The following is a 21821-nucleotide window of genomic DNA, read 5'->3' as shown; positions in this document are numbered from 1 at the left end:
ATTCAGCGCAGCCGCGCCGGCTACTGCCTCAGCCTGGACTGCGGCCTGCGTGGCCCCTTTGAGGACAGCCCCCTGCCACGGCGGCCCCCGAGGGCCGCCCGCTCCTACTCCTGCTCTGCCCCCGAGCCCCCACCCCCGCTGGGGGCCCCAACGGCCGCCCGCAGCTGCCACCGGCTGGAAGGCTGGCCGCCCTGGGTGGGACCCTGCTTCCCCGAGCTGAGGCGACGGGTCCCCCGGGGAGGCGGCCGGGGAGGCGGCCGGCCCGCTGCAGCCCCTCCCGCCCGCGCCCCCACTCGCCGCTTCAGCGACAGCTCAGGTTCCCTCACCCCCCCGGGGCACCGGCCTCCTCATCCGGCTCCCCCACCACCGCTGCTGCTGCCGCGGTCCCACAGCGACCCAGGCATCACCACCTCCAGCGACACCGGTGAGCACCCCCCACCCCCGGGCTCAGGAGCCCGTAAAGGCAGGGGAGTTAGAGGGCCAGGACACTGTTGAGGTCCCCAAGGAGGATGGGGCGAGTTCAGACCTGCCGTAGACACTCCTGAGTGCTCACCTCCTAAAAACACGCCGTCAGTAGCTGAGCGGCTGAAAGAGGCGGCTACAGTTTCCTGTTACCCACCGCCCCCAGGCCTGTTCACCAGGCACAGTGGCGGCCCCTCAGCCAGGTGCAGGGGTTCCTGAGGGCCGAGGTGACTCGAGTAGAAACAGCAGTAGCGCACTGGGTACTGGCGGGACGCAGCCGCCAGGGAGACCGCCTTAGTCCCTGTCTTGCTGGGCTACATGGTCTTGCTGTGGTGGATGTGGCAGAGGCGATGCCCCCTTGGTTGAGGACGGAGTGGGGGCTGGGAGAGCTCCTCTGGGTTTGAGACTCCCCCGGGAGGGCGTGTTCACTGGCCACTTCCCTCCCTCTCCTCCCCAGCTGACTTCAGGGACCTTTATACCAAAGTGCTCGAGGAAGAAGCTGCTTCCGTTTCCTCTGCAGATACAGGTCAGGCGTCTGGTTGGTGGGGAGGGGGGGGATTAGGGGAGGGCTGCCTGGCCCTCCGTGCACCTCCCTTCCCACCTTCTCTCTCTCCAGGGCTCTGCTCTGAAGCCTGCCTCTTCCGTCTAGCCCGCTGCCCTTCACCCAAGTTGCTACGTGCCCACTCAGCTGAGAAACGGCGCCCCGTGCCCACCTTTCAAAAGGTCCCCCTGCCCTCGGGCCCTGCACCTGCCCACTCCCTGGGAGACCTGAAGAGCAGCTGGCCAGGCCGAGGCTTGGTCACTCGTTTCTTCCAGATGTCCAAGAAGGCCCCAGACCCCAGCGGGAATGGAGCCCATGGGCTTAAGCAGGTAAGAGTTAGGGGCATCTGGGAAGATACCCAGGAAAAAGCCTGGAGCTTCAGGCTGAGCCACACTGATGCCCTGTCCTGTGTCCCTCCTCTAGGTGCCCCGGAGCCCGTGGGGCCGGCCAGGCCGAGAGAGCCTCCACCTTCGAAGCTGTGGCGACCTGAGCTCCGGCTCTTCCCTGCGGCGCCTCCTCTCTGGCCGCCGGCTGGAGCGCGGTACCCGCCCCCACAGCCTCAGCCTCAACGGGGGCAGCCGGGAGACTGGGCTCTGACCCAGGATTCTTGCCACTCTGAACAGATCCAGATGAATGCTGGGGCCACGGGCACCCCCCAGCACCCCGTGCACTGGCTGACACAAAAAGAAACCCGCTGAACACCCCCAGAAGTGTCCCTTTGCCTTCTACCTCTGGGAGCTCCTGCTGCTTGCCTCTGTGCCTCGGGACTGGGAGAGCTTATGTCCTGTGCTGCATGGGTATTGGGTATTCAGGCTGTTGGGGGGAGAGGCCCTTGCTTACCGCATCGGAAGAGGAAGATAAAGTCCTACCCCCAGCATGAGCGAGCTGTCCGATTGGACAGGGGCACTCTGGCCAGGGCAAAGGCATGTCCCAGGGCTTGTGCATAGGGGGCTGTGTGCCTGTGCAATGGGGTGGTAAGGCGTGAAGAGTCGGAGAAATCTGGGTGGCTCTCAGCTCTGCCACCTCTAGCTGCATGACCTTGGGCAAAGTATTTAACCTCAATTGCCTGATCCGTAAAACATTGTGAAGATGAAATAAGACTTCAATAAATTTCAGTGTTCCCCTTCTCTTCTGGATCATTCTTTGTCACCACGGAAATCTGTTCTGGAATCTCTCAGAGTTAAGGAACTCTCTCAAGACATTTATTTCCAGCTATCTATCTCTCTGCTCCCTGTCATAGCAAAATGTTTTCTCTCTGCCTTTCCTCCTCTTCTTGGAACACTCCCGTCAGGCTCCATCCCCACCTCTCCCTAGGCACTGTCCTTGAAAAAGTGTGCAGTAACCAAAAAAGGTATCAGACCCAGTGGCCATTTCTCTGCCTGCAGGTCACTTGACTCGTGAGAAACCTTTAAGCCAGATAACGTGCATCTCTTCTCTTGAATTTTGCTCTTTCTGTCTTTGAAGACATCATACAACTTTTCCTCTCTACCCTTTCGGTTTCCTTTGCCAGCTCCTACCCCTGTGCTGGGCCGTTTGATGCTGGAGAACCCAGGGTTTTCCCCCTTGGCCCTCTTCTAGTTTCTGCCTACAAGTGGCACTACCAAAATCCATGGCTTTAAATACCATCTACCCACCCATGCATAACTTTCTCCTTGATCCCTCTCCAGGAGCTCCAACCTCCAAATTGACATTTCTGCCTGGATGTCCAAGGGACGTCTCAGACTCACCATGGCCACAGATGAACTTTGAGTCCCATCCCCAGCACCCGTTCTCATCTCAATAAACAGCACCACCATTCACCCGGTTGCACATTCCAAAAGCTTGGGAATCATTCTGATTTTATCTTTCCCCTCATCCAACACACCCAATCCTACCCTGAATTCATGCGTGTTTCACCAGCTACCTAGCTAAGTTCAAGCCAACCCCCGCCCCAGCCTCTGAACTGGTCTATTTCCACTCAGTAGAGTGATAAGAAATCATGTCACATCAAGGTTCTTCCTAGGTCTTCTGGCTTCCCTCTGTACTGAGAATACTCCCCAGACTCCGGAGCCGACTACGGTCAGGTACAGCCGGTCTCGCTCTGCTCCAGCCACATGGCCTCACAGCAGGGCTCGTGCACCTGCCCTCCGCGCCGGGCACCACCCGTCATTCCGTGAGTGCCACGTTGCTCTGAGCACTCAGCACTACCTAGGATTACCTCGTGCTCGTTTAGCTCACTGCGCTGGGTCTAACAGCTACTAGAGGGGCAGGGCCGGGGCGCGCCAGCCGCGGGCCCCTGTGCCCCCGGGGCCGCCGCGGACCCGCGGGGGGAGGCGCGCTGCACGCGGATGGCGTCAGGCTTCCTCAATAATTCACCAGCCTCAGGGCGGGTCAGGGCGCGGCCAGACGACAACACGGGGTAGGAGGAGCTGGAGACGGGGGTTCCCAGCGGGGCAGTTTCTGGGTACTGAACGTTCCCTGTCCCGAGGCTCCCAAAGGAGCACGCTCAAGAACGCAGCGCAGCCTCGGTGGGCCGGACTCGTTGAGGGAAGCCACCTGCCCCACCCGTTACGGTCAGCTGGCCGTCCAGGCGCATGCGCGCTTCTCGCCTTCCGCGCCCTCTTCCGCGCAGACTCCCGAATACGCTTGCGCCCCATCTGGACTACGGCTGGTCAGCGAGAGCAGTCCGTCCCCAAGATGACCAATAGGCGTGCGGAAGGGGTCCGCGTCCCGCCTCCCAGAGATTCGAGGCCCCACCCGCGCCCCGTCCCGCCGACCCGCGCGTCCTGCGGCTGCGTGTCGAGGCCCCGCTTCCCGGGTGGGCGCTGGCTCCGCTCACCTTCGTCCCCGCTGGGCGGTGTCCCCGCCCTGCCTCTCCGCAGGGCGGGCGGCGCAGGGGTTTCACTTCGCCTCTGGCTGAGGCTGCTGTTTCGCCTTGGCGGTAGGCGTGTTGAATGTTGTGCTGTTGGACTCTCAGTCTCCCCTCTCTGCCTTTGCAGTTCACCTTTTCATCGTTGTTATTAATTGTAGGAATGGCCCTCTAATGCTAATGAAGAGGAGAGAATAAGCGGGGTGGGGGCAGAGGGAGAAGGAGGGGGAGAAGCAGACTCCCCGCCGAGCAGGGAGCCCAACGCGGGACTCGATCTCAGGACCCTGGGATCATGCCCTTAGCCGAAGGCCAAGGCCGACGCTCAACCGACTGAGCCCCCCCAGGCGCTGGGGGATGAAATCTTTATATGCACTCCACCCACTTGTTTGTTTGAGAGGTGGAGTGGGAAGAAAGTCTATACAGATTTATCCATTCTTTAGTCATTCGACAGACAAACACACTGAGCGCGGAACCCGCGCCAGCCATTGCGCTGCCGCCGGGGATGGGGCGGGGCTCCAGGACACGCGGGTCCCTACCCTGGTGGGCTTACCCACGGACAAAGCAACCACTGGTACGAGTCATTACAGCCGCGATAAACTACGCAGCCTGTCGGGCTGGGAGCTTGTGTTACAAGCATTAGCATTAGGGAGTCCGACTGGAGGAGAGAGAGGAGTGTTGCATGCTGAAGGAAGAGTCTCCGGAAGGGACGCAAAATGAGGGCAGGAGGCTGGTCTCCCTGCCTTGGCAGCTGCTCCTCACAGTCTGATTTCTACACAGCAGCCAAAGTGATATTTTGAAATATAAGTCTAATCTTGGCACTTCCCTGTGCCAAACTCTCCAGTGAATTTCCATCTTAGAACAAAACTTAGACTCATTACTGTGGTCACCAAGGCCCAGAGAATCTGGCAACCAACCTTTTCCTCCAGACTCCTTACTCGCCTGGTCACTGGCTCTGTCCAGCACGATCTACCCTTTATTTTGCTTCGTAATTCTCATGGCTACCCGAAATTATCTGGTTTTTGTCTTCCATCCCCACTCGAATATAAGCTCCGTGGGCCAGGGACTTGATCATTTATTCATTGCTGTATCCCCAGGATCCCAGGATCTAGAAAAGTGTCTGGCACATAGCAGATGTTCAATTATTATTTGTTGGGTGTGTGAAATGGGGAGCACATAGCAAGGATGCCTAACCCAGTCAGAGGTGTCAGGAAGATGATTCTGATGGCACTGATATTAAGTCTAAGGCCTCAATGATGAAAAGGAGTAATTGTTCTTCTTCTTCGTTTTTTTTTTTTTTTTTTTTTTTTTTTTTTTTTTTTTTTGCCAAGAGAGGAGAAGAAGAAAGTACTTGCATGGCCAAAGGGAGAGCAGAGGTGAGATGAAATATGGCCTATTGGAGGAATGCGGTTGGAGCATAAGGTGCAAATGGACAGGTGAGAAATGAGGGTGGGACAAGGGGCCAGGTCCCCTAAACTCTCTTAAGGGTGGTATGGAGCTACTGAAGGATTTTAGAAGAGAGAGAGAGAACGCTTCAGAATTTGTATTTTCATTGGAACATCCAGTTTTGGGGGAATGGATTGGAAGAGAAAATTGGAAGTTAGGAGACTAAGAGAGAGATGTTTCAGTAGTGTAGAGAAGAAATAATGGGGATTAGGGTACAGAGAGAGGACAGAGTCAAGGATGAGCCCCAGGTTCTGGGAGGAAGGGGTTGCACTCATGGGGAAAGAGAACGCAGGAGGAAGAGTGGATTTGGCTGGAGCAGAGGATGATCTCATGATGGTCCTGCTGACGTGTCTGTGAGACACCCAGAGGACAGGTCTGGAGGGCAGAGTCCCATCACAGAGTCAATCCCAGTAGAAAGATTGGGATTGGAGGTGGAGATTTTGGAACCAAAAGCAACTAGGAAGTAATCAAAGCCGTGGGATTGTGTCCTGGAGAGAGCATGACGCATGAGGAGAGAAGGTCTAGGACAAACCCCCGAAGGGACACGCATAGACAGAAAGAATAGGGGATGCCTGCAAAGGAGAAGGAGCAGCCAAAGAAGTGGGGGGATGTCCAAACCAGGACAGTGTGGAGTCTTGGAAACAAGAGCATGCTTCGAGAACAGGGGAGTTGTGTGTTGACTGAGATGAAGAGTCAGTCAAATAAGGGCTGAACATTGCCCATTGGACTCAGCAACCGTGGCAAGTGACCTTCCAAGAGCAGCTCTGGAGAAGAGAGGGTCCAGCGATGCCCTGCGGGGTGCAGGCAGTGCGAGAGGAGTGTGGTGGCTTGTCGTTAAATCCTCACGACCCCTGAGGCGACAGTTTTGGAGATTAGGGAACCAAAGCTCTGAGAAGTCAAGTTACTTCCCATATCTCAGGTATAGTGAGTAATGGAGCAAGGATTTAAGTCCGAATAATCCCTCCAGGGCCCTCGCTAAAACACCCTTCCATCTTGCCTCCCTTTAAGGGGACAAGAGAAAAATAGTGGCAGCCGGAGGGAGCAAGGGTGGAGGTAGGGATTTGGGGCAGAGGACTCCCGGGACTGTCCCTGGAGGCTGAGTAACAATAAAGATCGATTCCTGCATGAGTTTTCCATGGAACTTTCCAGTTCGCAGACATTCTTATCTTCTGTGAGCCTCATCACAACCTTTCCTGGGAGGCTCAGAGCAGTACAGAATGTGCAGGCAGGTTCATGAGTGTTCAGTGTGCGAACCCATACTTCCTGTGGCCTCAGCGGCATCTCTGTTAGATCTCGCTGTGTGCTCAGTGTTCAGTGAGCCCCATTCTTCGGCCCACACCCAGGACAGCCTGAAACACTGACCCGCAGAACCTGCAGAAGCCTTGCTAACTTAACTCATTCATTCATTCATTCATTCATTCAGCAAACATCAAGGCCCCACTCTGCCCTTGCCTTTGAGGGAAGAGCTTTGAGGTTTCAAAGAAACAGGAATCAGGAAGTTTGCTCTGTGACCCTGTATAAGCTTTCAGGAAGCCTGACAGCACACTGCTGAGTACCTGGGAGGTGGGGAGGGGGCGGTCACATGACAGCGGAGAGCTGCCCAGCCTTCAGAGCAGGACAAATCTGAACCGAGGCTGGACTCTGCCACTTGCGTAGCTTGAGAGTCTCTCGAGAGTCTCGTCTGTGACGTTGTCAGGCCAATGGCTGCGATGAGCACTTAGGAAAGATAGGCTGTTACCCTCGAGAAAACATACAGGATAGCCTGCAGGTGCTTTCAGATTGCCCCGGGCCTTGCCAAGAGTGCTGTGGGTGCTGTCGAGGAGTGGGGTCATCAAACCGACTTTATCGTAGTAGTCCTTTCGCAGTATATACATGTATCACATCATCACATGGTCACCCTGAACTTGTGATATGTCAGTTATAGCTCAGTCAGGCCCAGGGGAAGGGGTGGGTCAATCAGACGAATCCAAGGATGAAGCCACACCCTAGTGAGTAAGGAGCAGAAAGGGTCTCGCTGCAGAAAGAGGTCATGTTTGGTGTCAGTAAGCAGAGGCGTGGTGTGTCCTCAGATCAGAAGCTGGAGCTGGCAGGAAGCGCTCCGACTTGGCTGGGAAGCTTTATTCATTCGTTGGTCTAGTAAGAACCTTTTGAGCTCCTGCTCTGCCGTGCCCGGAATGGGAAAGGGCCTCTCTTTGATTTGACGGTGGTGGTGACCTGGGACTGGGAAGGGATCCCCTCCCTCGGGAGCTGGTCTGAGGCCTCAAGAGCAAGGAGCCTGTGGCCATCTCCAGAGCGGGACCTTGCACCTGAATGAAGCCTGCAGCCCGGCACAGGGCGGGCCAAGTGGGATCAGAGCCACGGTGCCGGGTCAGCCCAACTATTTTTGTACTTCTGCTTGTCTCTTCTATTTCGTTCCCAGCTGCCCTCTCTGGAGTTCCGCTGTCTTTTAGAAGTGCTGTGCAAAGGGGACTGAGGAGCGCATCTGTGGCCACCTCAGGCGCCCCTCGTGGCCCGCCAGCAGGCCTAGGTGTTGGAGGGGACGCCCCTAGGGCAGTGGTCTTCAGTCGCCCCCTAGGGGGCATTCTGAAAACTAGTGCCTTTCGTGGGGACCACCATCAGGAGGCAGTATGAGGACCTGGAGGCGCCAGGACTGGAAAGGCAGACATTCCAGAATGCGCGTTATGTCCCACCCAAGGAAAAATCATCTCTCATTCTACTCGACTTTGGAATGTTTTGCTCAACAACATATTCAAAGTAAAAATCAAACTTAAGCCTTTAAATTTAAGCAGGACTTTATTATGTAATAATAAAGGAAAGTTTTACCTGAAGTTTTTTTGGGGAAAAGCCCAATAATTTAGAAGATCATTGTGGAGAAGGACGCGTAAAGACAGTCCGTCATCCTGAAATTATCGTATCCGTGCTCTTGGTGTTCTAGGGCGCCTCCAGCTGCGTAATATGTGGTGGAAAGAGTTTCGGTGCACCAGCGCGGTTCCTTGCAAAGGGAACTACCAGCTACAAATCCAGGTGCGCTTCTTACCAGCTTAAATGAGCTGTAATTTGCACGCTACCGCAGTCCCTCCTTTTCTTTTTTTAAAGATTTTATTTACTTATTTGTCAGAGAGAGAGAGAACAGGCAGGAGGAGCAGCAGGCAGAGGGAGAAGCAGGCTCCCCACTAAGAAGCCCGATGCAGGACTTGATCCCAGGACCCTGGGATCATGACCTAAGCTGAAGGCAGACGCTTAACCAACTACGCCACCCAGGGGCCCTATAAGTAAGTCCTCTTATCTTTACATTCGTTTCAGGACAGGAAAGAGTGTGTTAGGAAATACTTGCTATGGAGAGGGGTGCTCAGGATTTGGGGCTGAGACCTCCCAGGACGGAGAGCAGAGCTGAGCTGCCCGCCTGACTGAAAGTCAGTCATTCTTGCCCCAGCGGGGAATTCGCTGTTGAAGCTGCGCGCCTTGACTGAGGCCTTTGGAGAAAAGGACCAGAGATGCTGCCACGGAGCCAGCACATCACAAGTCAACACGGGCGGGCTTCAACCTGGGCGAGAAGAACTCTCCATGAACACCAGGGACGGCTGAAAACAGGGCCATCACTGCAGCTTTTGAAAATATCCAGCACCTACCATAGCGTCTGGCACACCAGAGGCTCCCATAAATATGTGGGTGCGCGTGGGATTCTGGACACAAACGCAGTTTCTGCCACCGAGTGGCCACCGGACTTTGGGCAATTTAATGACCTTTCGGAGTCTTAGGTTCCTCATCTTTAAAATGGGGAAAACAGCGGCCCATTCCGTAAGCGTCCGACTTGTGATTTTGGCTCAGGTAGTGATCTTGGGGTCATGATCTCGGGGCCATGGGATCGAGCCCCGCATCGGGCTCCGGGCTCAGCGGGGTGTCTGCTTGTCCCCCCCCCCAACTCTCTCTCTCTCTGTCTCTAAAATAATTATGTAAATAAAAATCCAATAAATAAATAAATAAAATAAGGTGGGGAAAATCGTAGTATCTGACTTGTGAGAACGAAATGAGACAGCGAGCATGAAGCAGCCCAGAATAAGCCCATAAACATTAGCTCTTACTACAACCGATTTTATTTATTGGTTTATTTTTAAAGATTTCATTTCATTAATTTTTTTTTTTTTTTTTTTGGTAATCTCTACACCCAGCGTGGGGGCTTAAACCCACACCCCCGAGATCAAGAGCCACACGCTCTACGGACTGAGCCAGCCAGGCACCTCACCAACTTTATTTAGAAAATAAAATATAAAAGCCTCAAGGGCAAATCACACTGCGAGAGAAATCTGAAAGATGAGATGCTGTCTGTGGTGGAAAAATAATTTTTTACGGCTTCATTTTTTAAAGCAATCTACACCCAGCGTGGGGCTCGAACCCACAATCCGAGATCGAACCCACAACTGAGATCAAGACTCAGATGCTCCGGTGACTGAGCTGGCCAGGAGCCCCCATGCTGGAGAATTTTTACAAACCGAAGGGTAAGAAGGAGATACAGGAGACTTACAAACTCGTGCCTGCAGAGTGACACAGGGTGGGGGTGCGGTCTGCAGCTACAAGCGAGGGAGCAGACAGGGCCAGGTGTCATGCTGTGGAATGAACCAATGGGAAGCCCTAAGGTGTTGGCTGTCGCTGCCCTTCTCCTGAGAGCAGGGCCCCTGCAGGTGCAGCACTTCCTGGAGAAACAGGAAGTCAAAAGGGACAGGTGCTGACCTGCTGATGAGGATTCCGTTCAGTTCAACACTTTGGCACCTGCCCACTCTGTGCGTGGCCGTCTGTATAGGGTGAGTAAGACGTGCCTTCACGGAACTAAACACAGACCTCACCTGTTGCAATATTTGGTGCCAAGCAGCGTACGAGACACACACGTTATCGTGCTTAGAGCTCTCAACAGTTCTGTGAGGTCAAGTTGCCACCTCCCTCCTACAGGTGAGAACACAGCCTTTGGGGGAGGGGCACAGATTCCCAGGGCCCGTCCTGGGCACCTGTCCCCCCGGGGTACCTGCCCTCCAAGGCACCTGTCCGTGCTGCTTCTAGAGAGACTCCAGAAACCCTCACAGACTCTACTCGTCCTCCTCTGGGCCGAAGCCAATGCCCTTTCTGCCTGAGAGCAGGAGCTGGGTGACTGTCCTCCCGGCCAGGAAAGTAGGACGGAGAAGGGCTAGGAACCGGGTTCTCTACACGCAGACTCGCTACTTCTTTTGGGGGGTGAGACTACTTCCACACAACACTGACAATGTGTGGGGAATAGTAACTGGAAAGCTGTCTGCTGCAACAAGATATGACCATTTCTCTGGAACCACCTTATCATCAGGGGAAAGCGAGAGCGCCGTCCCCCGCGACCACAGATCGTGCAGTCGCGTTTCCCACATTTGGGGGAATCGCAGGGGTCAGCACATCAGGAGGGCCATGAGTGTGGTTCAGTGGGATGAAGACGTTGATTGAAGGTCAAACATCTGGTCAGTGGAGTAGCCGGGACTCAAACCCGCTTGCCGCACTGAGACTGGGCGCCAGTGCTCTAGGAACCTGGAAGAATCAACTTTGCCCGGAGTATGTCTGGAAAGTCTTTGTGAAATAATTTAAAAATCTGAAAAGACACCACAAGGAGGCAGGTCCTGAGCAGCCCCAGGTGCTGTATTTACCTCGCGGATCCGGGAGTGCCCCTGAGAGGTGGTGCGATGGCCTCCGTTTCATAGGTGAGCAAATCGACTCCAAGAGCTACGGCCGGTCGGGTCCCAGCTGCACGTGTCGCTCCCGCTACAATCGTAGGTGCTGTGGCCCATGAGCCATCATCGCGGACAACCCCCTTCTCACATCCACTGAGAATACTTGCCAGTTTCTGAACCACTTCTCACAACCTCCCTGTTCTGCAGGAGAGGAAAATCAGTCATGACAGTCGTCAGCTGATGACAAAACATGTCCCAAGAGGCATGATATTGGTGACTCCCTCCAGCTGCACAGGCCCTTTGCTCAGCACCCCTTCTCCTCCGTGAAGCCTTCCTGGGTCACTCCCACCATGAGCACCTGTTAGCTCATCTTTATCTGTAACTATCTGTGTATGCGTCTGACTCCCCTGCCTCTCGAGCCTCTGGAAAACAAACTGTACCTTAGCCATCTCCCAGTATTCTGGGGCTGAACCTGTTTTATTAGTATCACTTTTATTAGTCTTACTTTATTTTTATTTTTAATTTTTTAATTTATTTTTTAAGTAAGCTCCATGCCCAACATGGGGCTTGAACTCACAACCCCGAGATCAAGAGTTGCACACTCTGGCGACGGAGCCAGCCAGGCACCCCATCTTTATTAGGTATTACTTAAAAATTTTTCCCTCAAGAAAACAGTGTGTCTGCTGTGGCTCCCATCCTCCAGGATTCAGGAGCCTCGACCCAACCTTCCACTCAGATCTTTGATCTAGATTCTTCCTAGGGTTGTCATCCACACAAGCCTTCCGGAATTTCAGAAGGTGAATAATCGCCACCAGCCAGGAGGAAGCGAGCCGCCCTTTACAAGTATGGTTGCAGTTGCCTCACGTCCTGTATCATGTGACTCGCCCATCATTGTCACATGACCCCTTCGCTCCATTCACCGGAATTAAACCTGCAGGGCTGATTCGGTGTCTGTAGCTACACGGGTGCCTGCATCCTTGTTTTTACCGAGTGGATCCTCTGTCCTTCCGAGGCTTGGGAACCCTGCAGCCCTCACCTGGTGATGGAGCTTTCAAGTCCTCCCAGAGAGGTGACGGGCCCGAGCTCCCCATCGGTCTTGTCACGCTGCTTCTGGAATCCTGGTCATCCGGACTCTGGAGTTCCATGAACGACAGTCTCCTCCACCCCAGGCCATCGTGGCTCTTTGATGGAGGGGCAGGTGGAGGGAGGGAGGAGTGGAGGGAAGAGGGGAGGAGAAGGGTCCTGGTGGGGGCGGGCAGCATCCAGGTGTCTGTAGGCCTTGTTCCATCCCTGTTCGAGGATGGTGGGAGTCTAGGCTGTGGGCACCTGGCCTGCAGCCGGGGCATCAGAGGGGCTTGCCTTCCAGCCAGTCCTCGTTCTGTTCTCAGGCATGTCCCCGGCTCCTGGGCAGGGTAGGCACCATGGCTGCCAGCCTCACGGGATTGCTTCTACTTCAGGCAGTATCGTGGGCATCAGGTGAGCGGGTCACGGAGAGGGGAGGGAGCCCCCCCTTCTGCCGACGGTCCTGGGCTGCCTTCTGGCATACTGGAGCACCAGCGGGTGTTCTGAGTGACGGAGACCGAGCTGGGGTGGGGGTACTGCGAGAGGGTTTTTGAAATCAGTGTTCAGTCTGTCCTTCCGACCAGTGGGTCTCTTCTCTGTCTTCGTCCTATAGCCCTGGCTTCTGCTTGTGCCTCCTCCCTCGCAGGTGCCTGGCCCTGCAGCCCTAGAAGCTTTGGCTACAGCTCAGTGGTCTGCGTGTGCAATGCCACGTACTGCGACTCTCTTGACCCCCTGACCCCGCCCACCCCTGGCACCTTCAGCCGGTACGAGAGCACACGCAGCGGGCGCCGAATGGAGCTGAGTCTGGGGACCATCCAGGCCAACCGCACGGGCACAGGTGACCACGGCATCCCTCCCCTCCAGGGCAGGCTGGGGTCCCCCCGGAGCGGTCATGCCAGTGACCACGGCGACCTTCTTCCCTGTGTACTGAGACCCTTCGTTCCCTGTGCATGTCCTCAGGGCTGCTACTGACCTTGCAGCCAGACCAGAAGTTCCAGAAAGTGAAGGGGTTTGGAGGGGCCATGACAGATGCTGCTGCCCTCAACATCCTTGCCCTGTCACCCCCTGCCCGGAATTTGCTACTCAAATCCTATTTCTCTGAAGAAGGTGAGGAGGAGGGGGACAAGATGACAGTGCGATTGACACTTTGACCTTTCCATTGACCATGACTTCCACCCATGCCCCCTGACATTCGGGTCCTCTCTCGACGCTCAGAAGGCCCCAGCCCAGGAGCCCAGGCTCCCTTTGGCCTGCCTCGGACATCATTTAGGCCTGGCAGGCGGTGGGCCGGGTCCCACATTCTCCCGCTGACCCAGACCCTTCTACTTGGCCTCGTCTTCCTGCAGGAATCGAGTACAACATCATCCGAGTCCCCATGGCCAGCTGTGACTTCTCCATCCGCACCTACACCTATGATGACACCCCTGACGACTTCCAGTTACGCAACTTCAGCCTCCCTGAGGAGGACGTCAAGCTCAAGGTGGGCACTCAGCCCCGGCGGAGTCGATGCCCGCCGGGCGAGAAGCCTCAGGCCAGAGCAGCCTGTGGAGAGAGGCAGAGCCTGCCCTCTGCTCTGTTGCGTTCTGGGGGGGGTGCAGGGCGGGGGCCGATGGCTAGGCCTGATGCACTGGTCGGGCCAGTCTGTCCATATTCCAGCTCTGGGTATCTCTCTCCTCACCTCCATTGTCTCCAGATACCCCTGATTCACCAAGCCCTGGAGCTGGCTCGACGCCCCGTGTCACTGTTTGCCAGCCCCTGGACGTCACCCACGTGGCTGAAGACCAACGGGGCCGTGAATGGGAAGGGGTCACTCAAGGGTCAGCCTGGGGATCTCTACCACCAGACCTGGGCCAGATACTTTGTTAAGTAAGGGAGCTGCAAGGCCATGGGGTCTGCACCAGCTCCCCTCTTGGACACCCTCATCTTGTCCCCACCCCTGGACCTGGGTCACCCCCAGGTCAGACTCCTCAGATCACCTACCTTCTGGGTCTTTCAGACTTGGCCCGCCTCGATGGGCCTCCTGTCCCCCAGGGTGTTGGTCCCCTTTCTTGGCCAGGCTTACTCACACCCTTTGCCCTCCCAGGTTCCTGGATGCGTATGCAGCGCACAAGTTACGGTTCTGGGCAGTGACGGCAGAGAACGAGCCCTCTGCAGGGCTGCTCAGTGGGTACCCCTTCCAATGCCTGGGCTTCACCCCCGAACACCAGCGAGACTTCATTGCCCGGGACCTGGGTCCTGCCCTCGCCAACAGTACTCACCGTGACATCCGTCTGCTCATTTTGGATGACCAACGCTTGCTGCTGCCCCACTGGGCCCGGGTGGTAAGGCCCAGGGCCTCCAGGGGTATCCCAGTGACCCCCAAATCGAGCATCCAGGTGGCTGGCACCCAGAGTGTCTTCCCTGCCCCAACTCTTGATTCCTAGAATTCCCTGGGCTGGAGCCAGGCACCCAGGTGGTTCCCCTGGGGTGCTGACTTCATCTGGGGTCATCCCACTGCCCATTTCTCAGGTCCCTGGTGCTATTCCCAGAACCCTCCGTGCAGGGCCCAGGTTCAGTGGCCCCTTCCCCCAGGAGTCTTTGCCCTTCACAGGTGCTGGCGGACCCGGAGGCGGCCAAGTACATCCACGGCATTGCTGTACACTGGTACCTGGACTTTCTGGCCCCAGCAAAAGCCACCCTGGGGGAGACACACCGCCTATTCCCCAACACCATGCTCTTTGCCTCGGAGGCCTGCGTGGGCTCCAAGTTTTGGGAGCAGAGTGTGCGCCTGGGCTCCTGGGACCGAGGGGTGCAGTACAGCCACAGCATCATCACGGTGAGCCGCCAGCCCCCCCCAGCACACCCCCCAGACCCTCTCTGTCTCACCGAGGGAAGGCCTCTTCTCCCACCATCCCCGGCTGACTTGCTCTTTGGGACAAAATTTGGAATCTTGTGCCTTCCCTCCAGACGGGCGCGCCCTATCTCTTTTCCTAATGCCCCGGTCTCGGGCAGTCACATCTGCCTCGATTTCTCAGCTTCTCTTCCAATGCCTCCGTCCTCACCACCCCGCCCTCCCAAGTGCTAAGGGTGCAGAGCACCCCTCACGGGCCCGGGGCACCCCTGTCACCGGTCTTCCTCACGCACCCTTAATGACATTGTCTGGGGACCCTGTGTGGTGCCTTTGTCTCTGCCCTGCTCCCTCCACAGAACCTTCTCTACCACGTGGCCGGCTGGACGGACTGGAACCTGGCGCTGAACCTAGAAGGGGGCCCCAACTGGGTGCGTAACTTTGTGGACAGCCCTATCATTGTCGACATCGCCAAAGACACGTTTTACAAACAGCCCATGTTCTATCACCTCGGCCACTTCAGGTGAGTGGAGGGCGGGCCTCCTAGCCCACACCAGGCTGGAGTCTCCTGCATGGGGCCTACCGTGCCCCCCACCCCCAGGGCAAGCAGGGGGACGGTGAGGGTGGGCGGGGAGAGGCACCGCTGTCCCTCCTGCACCCCCCAGGCAGGAAGTGAGCAGGCGGTGCCTGCGGACACTGGGAACTGGAAGTGAGGGCGCAGCTTTGGCCGGGGTTCTGGCTGGGGGGTAGGGTGAGAGTGACTCCTCAGGTGAGTGAGAAGGGAGTGGGCCCCGGCCTGACCATGCCTGCTCCCCCCCAGCAAATTCATTCCGGAGGGCTCCCAGAGAGTGGGGCTGCAGGCCAGCAAGAAGAACAGCTTGGACACGGTGGCTCTGATGCGTCCCGACGGCTCCGCGGTCGTGGTGGTGCTGAACCGGTGAGAGCAGCGGGGCCTGGGAACGGGGCTGGGGGCCAGGGGCCGGATGGCAGCCTTGGTGGGCTGAGCGCTCAGCTTCTCTCCCCTTCCTTCGCCAGCTCCCCTAAGGACGTGCCTCTCACCATCGAGGACCCTGCCGTGGGCTTCGTGGAGACGCTGTCCCCGGGTTACTCCATCCACACCTACGTGTGGCACCACCAGTGACGGGGCCTGGGCTCGGCACGGGCATTAAAGGGGCAGAGCCGGCTCACATGCTGTCTGTGGCTGAGGAGGGTCTCGGAGGGCCGGGGTGAGCGTAGGTGACGTACGCCCGGGAGCAGTGGTTTGGGTGACTCACTCTCCCCCTGGCTGCTGCCGGGGGCTGGAGGCCCTCGGGAGAGGACAGTGAAGCCCCAGCGGCCCCACCCCCACGCTGTGTAAGTGCGCTGTGTGCTGGCTCCGTGGAAACTGGGGCGGGGCCCAGGGTGAGCTCACCGTCTGTGCAAACAGCAGCTGGGGGTGGGGGGCGGCTAAGGAAAGGAGATGAGGAGGGCCAGGCCCCACACGGGGGGGCTGTGTGTCTCTCCCGGGCAGCAGCGGTGACAGCGTCAGGGCACGGGCCCTAGGGAAGCTAGGCGCCAGCGGCCCAGGTCAGGCCCCCAGACGGGCCCCTGCACAGCGGCTAGGAAAGACGGTGGCCCCTCAAGGAAGAGAATGTTTGGTTCCAACTACCATGGGCAAGTTTATTATGGGAGTGGCACCCCACTTCCAGCCGTACCAACAACAAGGAAACACGGGGGCCTCTGGAATGTACGACCGTAGAAAAATCAGTCCCGGGGGTGTGAGGACGAGTCACTCCTCTTCATCCTCCTCAGCCATGCTCAGGGACCGCGTGCCCGGGGCCCGAGCCGGCGTTGTCCGCTGGATAGAGACAATGCCGCTGAGCAAGGCGTAGCCCACCATGGCTGCCAGGCCCGCCAGCACGGAGAGGACCTGGTTCCGGCGCCGGTACGGCTCCTCCTCCGTCTCCGGGACCGCTGGCGTCTGGCGTGGGGGTGGCCCCTCGGCTGAGGAGCAAGGAAGGAAGGTGGGCAGGGGGCTAGTTCCTGGAGCCCTGCCCACTGCCCCAGGGCTGGGGCCCACGCGTGCACCGTGTGCCCTTACCTCCATCCCACGGGAAGTAGAGGCTGAGGACGTGCGTGCAGTAGGCACAGAGGTTCTGCAGCCCCCGCAGGTGGGCCTGCAGCTTCCCGCTGGGCAGCCTGGCCTGCAGCAGCAGGGCCAAGTAGCCAAAGACAAAGGCATCCAAGGAGGCGGGGCTGGAGCAGAGAGAAGAGCAGGAGAGAGACTGTGGCAGAAGGGGTGCGGATATAGTGCGAAGAAGAGCGGGCCCTGGGAGGTGGGCTCTGGCAGCAGAGGGCCGCCAGGGGAGGAGAGGACACCCGGTTCTGGACCTGGCGTGCGGAGAGGGCTCCCCAGGTGGCGCCAGCCTGGGCCTGAATGGGACTCTATCCCAGGGCTGCATAAAGGACACATTGAGTGCCCCACAGCCCTGCAGGCCCCTCCTGTGCCTGGCAGCCCTCCCACCTCACACACAGCCCCACTGTCATCGGGCCCAGTGTCTGTCCCAAGGACCTCTTGTCCGGCGCCTGAGCCACCCCAGTCCCTGCGGCAACATCTGAACCCGCATCTTCTCCCAAACCATCTATCTTTCCCCTGAGACAGACTCACGCGTCTCCAAAGAAGAATTTCTGAGAGCCCAGGCGCTGGGAGAGCAGGGTCAGGCATTCCCGAGCCTCTTGGTACAACTGTAGAGAGGACATGAGGTGGGCTCACAGCTGCGGGAACAGAGCCGCCTCCCGTCCTGGGCACCCCCATTCTTGACCGTCGTCTTTGGGGCTCCTCTCCTACAGCAGCCCCCTGCCCCAGAGGTACCTCCTTCTCCAGCTCTTCCTCGTTCTCAGGCCTGTGCTCCCCGCACAGCAGCTGCAGACGCTCCATGAACTGCCGCTGCATGCGGCCGGGAAGGAAGAAGTTCAGGGGGAAGGGCATGGCCTCTGCATACCACTTCCGGGTCACTTCCACATAGTTCTTGGTGTCTACCCAAAAAGTATGTATCTGGAATGGGGAGGCAGGAAGGATGAAGCAGGTCTGAGCCAGTGCACCTGCTTGACTTAGGGTGGGCTTCTGTGCTCCCCTGGCCTCCGCGTGCGTGTCTCCGCGCGCGCTCCCGCATGTCCCTGACACCGCCCACCCCCCCACCTTACTGGCCGCGAATGCTGGGAGGTCTGGGCGCACTCACCAGCACTGGGAGCAGCTTCTCCTCCAGCAGAGACATGAAGGCCAAGGTGTCTGCCCCTTGCCGGGCTGACAGATCATAATCAGCGTTGTACTTCTGTGGAGGAAATGCCCATGAGGTGGGTCCCAGGAGGCTTCGGGGCACTGGAGGCATCCCGCCTGGTGCTACCCTCACAGCCTGAGCGTAGCAGAGGTAGATCAAGCAGCTCTTCCCACAGAGGCCCCCCTCGCCTGGGCCCGGCCAGTAGCCTGTTGCTGTTGGCGCAAAGCCTGGGCCTTGGAGCCTGCTGGCCATCAAGGTCGGGTGCCCACTGCGGGGAGAAAGGCCCGCCCAGCCACAAACCAGGAGCGGCTCCCGGAGCCTCCACGGAAAGCTGGCAGCACGCCTGCTGACGGCAACTTTCTAACAGGAACTTCCCCAGTCCAGGCACCGCACGGCTGGCAGAGCAGAGCCCAGATGCTGCGTGGGCCTCAGTCCATGCCTCAGGAACGAGGGGATGCCATCCTCATGCCCAGGGCCCCTGGCTTGTTCTCTCAATGTCCAGGGCTATTTCTTCTATTTTGTTCCATGGCCCGGGCGCCACCACACACTTTCTAACTGTACCTCAGCTCTCAGCCTGCCACATCTTTGTAGGCTCCAGTGTCTGGTCCTCAGCAACCCTCTCCACAACCTGAGCAAGTTCTGTCCCCACATCACCTCTAGAACATGATCCTTAAAAAAAAAACACCTCTCTGAGCCTCAGTTTCTCCCCTGTAGAATCGTCTTTCAATGTGGCTGTGTTCAGAGAACACTCTGGAAAGTGGAAAACCTGTGCTCATACATAAAGAATCAGGGTGGTCATCCAGTCCCTGCCAGGAACTTTGCCTTCTACCTGGATCCCCTCTCTCCATGCCTCCCAAGCCTCCACTGAATTCTCCAGCTCCTTCACCTTTGGGAAAGCAGAAATGAAGAAGAGGGCCCTACTTCTGACAAGTGTTCCCCTGAAAGTTAGAGAAGCCATTGGAAAACATCCTGGCTAAGCCCCCTCCTTTTACAAACAAGGAACTTACAGCTCTGAGAGGTGAAGGAACTTGCCCACGTTCACACAATCAAGGACAGAAAAGAGCATAGTCAAGGTATCCCTATTTCTCTTGTAATACCTTCTCAACTTCCCCACGCTGGCTCGAAGCCTTGTCCATCCTGAGCCCCATATCCAGCCCAACCCGATCCCCGTGAGAAGGACAGGAGCCATCTTTGAGGGCCTCCTCTGAGCCAGATGTTCTCTTCTGACCTCCTCTCCCTTCCCTGTGTCATCAGCCCGTTCACCTCTCCCTCCCTGCCCAGCAGGCAAAAGGCACTGTGCCTCCGGATGCCTCCCCAGCGCCCCAGCTTCATGCCCAGCCTAGTGCTTCACTGCATCCAGCAGCTCTGGCTATGTCTCTTCCATTGGACTACGTGCTTCTTGAAGCTCTGGGTCCCCTGCATCTATCAGTAAATTTATCAATAAAGGTGTGTTGCACTGAAACGACTGAACTACTCTCACTGGCAGCCCTCCTACCCGAGCCACCTACCTCTTTTCGAAGGTGGGTGATGATCTTGTGTGGTACCGAGATGACCTCTCCATGACTGGTCCGAAGGGCAGGCAGAGTTCCTGACATTGAGAAAAAAGGATGCCCACCAGACCCTTAACTGCCTATCCATACATATTTATACCACATTTCTGTCCGTCTCCTGCTCCACCCCTTCCTCACCCCCCAGGAACACAGGGTACCTGACGGGCTCTGCCAGGGGTTGGTGACCTTGTGTACCTTGAGCGGGGCACCAGTGAATCTGGCATAGGTCTGCAGAGGAGGAAGCAGAAGGCAGAGAGGCCCCCACAGGGGAATCAGAAAGAGAAATAACATTTATTGAATTTCTTTTGTGCTATGCTTAGTACCTGCCTCACAAAAGAAGAGGTGGCCCTTATGGCTGCCACTTCACAATGGGCAACACGGGGCTCAGAGAGATTGTGGACAGGTCCGCCGGTCAAAGCCTCCGCTCTGTCTCCTCTTCTGCCATGTACCTGACGCGCCCGGCCTCCTAAGTGCTTCCTAACCAGTGTACCTCTCTTCTTGGAAGCACTGACCATGTTCTTCTCTGGGAGTCTCTGGGGCCTGTTCCTTCTTCAACCTTAGCACTTGAACACGTTACTTTTATTTGCTAAGGTATCTGCCTTTCTGTAAACAACTACAGGGAAGAAACTAAGTCTTATTCATCTTTGCACGCCAATGTGCGGTATTCGGAAGAGGCCTAATACCTGCTTATTAAATGAAGAAGTGAGTGAATGAATGAAGTGAACTAGTCTTTCTGATTGCAAAGCTTTTCCCACAGAGCCCGGTGGTAAGCCTTTTGGTTCAATAAACAAGCCCAGTAAATGGTGTTTAGTGAGGACGAGGTGGGGGAGGACGGGGGGCGGGGCGGAGGACGAGGAGCGGAAGAGGGAGGGGGGGGAAGGGAGGCTGAGAAGACAGGAATGCCAAGCCTGAGAGCCCTGAGATCATCCAGACTCCGTAAATCTCCAGATGAAGAAACAGCGCTGAGAGACGAGAAGGGCTCGCCCCAAGGTCACACAGCCAGTAAATGGATGAGCAAGGACTAAGACCTAGTTCCTGAACCCCCGAACAGGCCTCTTGCTGTGGCTGCACGAAACCTAGGCTGTTAAGCCATAGGGCACTGAGCCCATATGGGCCAGGCACAGTCTCTGATTGCCTCAGTTTCCCCCAGTGCGCTCGTGCTAAGGCGCCCTGGCAAAATCCGGACGATCGGTCAGTTCGGCTCCCTCCCCAGTCCTCCAGAGCGCAGCAGAGGTAATGGCGCCACCCCTCACCAGCACGGTCAGGCTGTCCAGGTCCACTGACGGTAGCCCCCAGCCCCCCGACCAGCAGAACAGCTCCATGGGCGCCGCCATCTTGCCCGCCCTCTGTCCCGGAAGCACCTCCCCCCGCGCTTCCGTCCGCCCCCGCGCGGCACCGCCCGCCCGCCCCGCCCCTCGGGCAACCAGAGGCGGGGGCCGGAGCGAGCTCCGAGGCGAGGCGGGGCGGCGCGGGGCGGAGCCGAGGGCTTCGGGGGAGGGCGGCCGCCGCCGGCTCCAGAGGCGGGTCCCGAAGGGGGGAAGGGTTCTCGGCCGGGCCCTCCTCGCGGAGGCCGGGCGCCCTGGCTGCGGGGAGCCCCGGACCCCCGAGGGCGCAGCGGGTCCCGGCGAAGCGGGTCTTGTGCTCCCGGGCCGGCTCTGGGGTTTCTCGCAGCCCTGCACGCGGCCTGGGCTGCGCCAGGGCCCCGCGGGGCTCGGCCCGGAGCAGGGGCCGCGGGGGGGTCCCCCGAGCCGCATGTTTTCCACAGCGCGTTATGTTTGGAGCCGGCCCCGCGCCGCCTGTCGCCATGGAAACAAAACAGGGGCGGCGGCGGCCGAAGCAGGGTCGGGCTGGGGCCTGGGTGGGGGGAGGAGGTGGGGCTCGCGGGCCGTCGCCGTGGTAACGGGAACCGAGGCGCCCCTCCGCTTCATCCGGGTCACGGCCTGCCCGCCAGTACCCCCTGTTTTCCCGGTCTGGCCCCGGCCCCTGGCCTGTCCCCTGGTTTACGCCTGGCCCTGCTGGCCCTTTCCTCGTTCCTGATTCCTTCCCTCCAACCACTTCGCTGACCGCTGTGTTAGACTGGCCCTCCAGTTCCCAGCGGAGGCCTCCACGTTTTCCCAGGAATGAGGCACATGTCAGGGGACCCCCCCCCC

At 57.8% G+C, this 21821-nt stretch overlaps 3 protein-coding genes and 1 long non-coding RNA gene across 9 annotated transcripts in view; 3 read left to right on the top strand and 1 right to left on the bottom strand.

Annotated features, from left to right (window-relative positions):
- The window catches only part of FAM189B (family with sequence similarity 189 member B), a 5569-nt gene extending 3439 nt beyond the window's left edge, over positions 1-2130 (top strand). The window contains 4 exon segments of the mRNA XM_040635751.1: positions 1-424; positions 920-988; positions 1079-1332; positions 1427-2130. The exon segment at positions 1-424 is cut by the window's left edge and continues 11 nt beyond it. Coding sequence (XP_040491685.1) covers positions 1-424; positions 920-988; positions 1079-1332; positions 1427-1600 — 921 coding nt within the window. The 3' untranslated portion in view covers positions 1601-2130.
- A 1541-nt stretch (positions 2131-3671) lies between these two features.
- GBA (glucosylceramidase beta) lies at positions 3672-16051 on the top strand. Of its 6 annotated transcripts, none has more exons than XM_040635756.1 (14): positions 3672-3923; positions 5180-5284; positions 8230-8318; positions 9660-9790; positions 12364-12451; positions 12684-12875; positions 12998-13144; positions 13384-13517; positions 13731-13903; positions 14121-14358; positions 14628-14852; positions 15224-15387; positions 15685-15801; positions 15900-16051. In XM_040635756.1, exons 5-14 carry the CDS (start codon positions 12397-12399, stop codon positions 16003-16005), a joined length of 1551 nt encoding a protein of 516 aa, XP_040491690.1. In that variant the 5' UTR covers positions 3672-3923; positions 5180-5284; positions 8230-8318; positions 9660-9790; positions 12364-12396; the 3' UTR covers positions 16006-16051. The 6 variants fall into 6 exon arrangements, with proteins under 6 accessions (XP_040491690.1, XP_040491688.1, XP_040491691.1 ...); XM_040635754.1 differs by having other exon boundaries at positions 12651-12875; XM_040635757.1 differs by lacking the exons at positions 8230-8318; positions 9660-9790.
- A 53-nt stretch (positions 16052-16104) lies between these two features.
- LOC103668377 lies at positions 16105-19583 on the top strand. Its single transcript, XR_570006.2, has 2 exons — positions 16105-16217; positions 18836-19583. It is a non-coding gene; the product is annotated as an uncharacterized LOC103668377 (long non-coding RNA).
- Positions 16506-21425, bottom strand: MTX1 (metaxin 1). Its single transcript, XM_008696579.2, has 8 exons — positions 20925-21425; positions 19830-19899; positions 19630-19709; positions 18083-18175; positions 17716-17898; positions 17512-17588; positions 16945-17099; positions 16506-16847 (listed from the first exon to the last, which is right to left on the bottom strand). Exons 1-8 carry the CDS (start codon positions 21423-21425, stop codon positions 16633-16635), a joined length of 1374 nt encoding a protein of 457 aa, XP_008694801.2. The 3' UTR covers positions 16506-16632.
- Positions 21426-21821: the final 396 nt, after the last annotated feature.

Source organism: Ursus maritimus, unplaced genomic scaffold (genome assembly GCF_017311325.1).
Source record: "Ursus maritimus isolate PB19 unplaced genomic scaffold, ASM1731132v1 scaffold_2, whole genome shotgun sequence".
NCBI classification, from domain to species: Eukaryota; Metazoa; Chordata; class Mammalia; order Carnivora; family Ursidae; genus Ursus; species Ursus maritimus.
The sequence above is the reverse complement of the archived record's forward strand: the minus strand, read 5'-3'. Positions and strand labels throughout refer to the sequence as shown.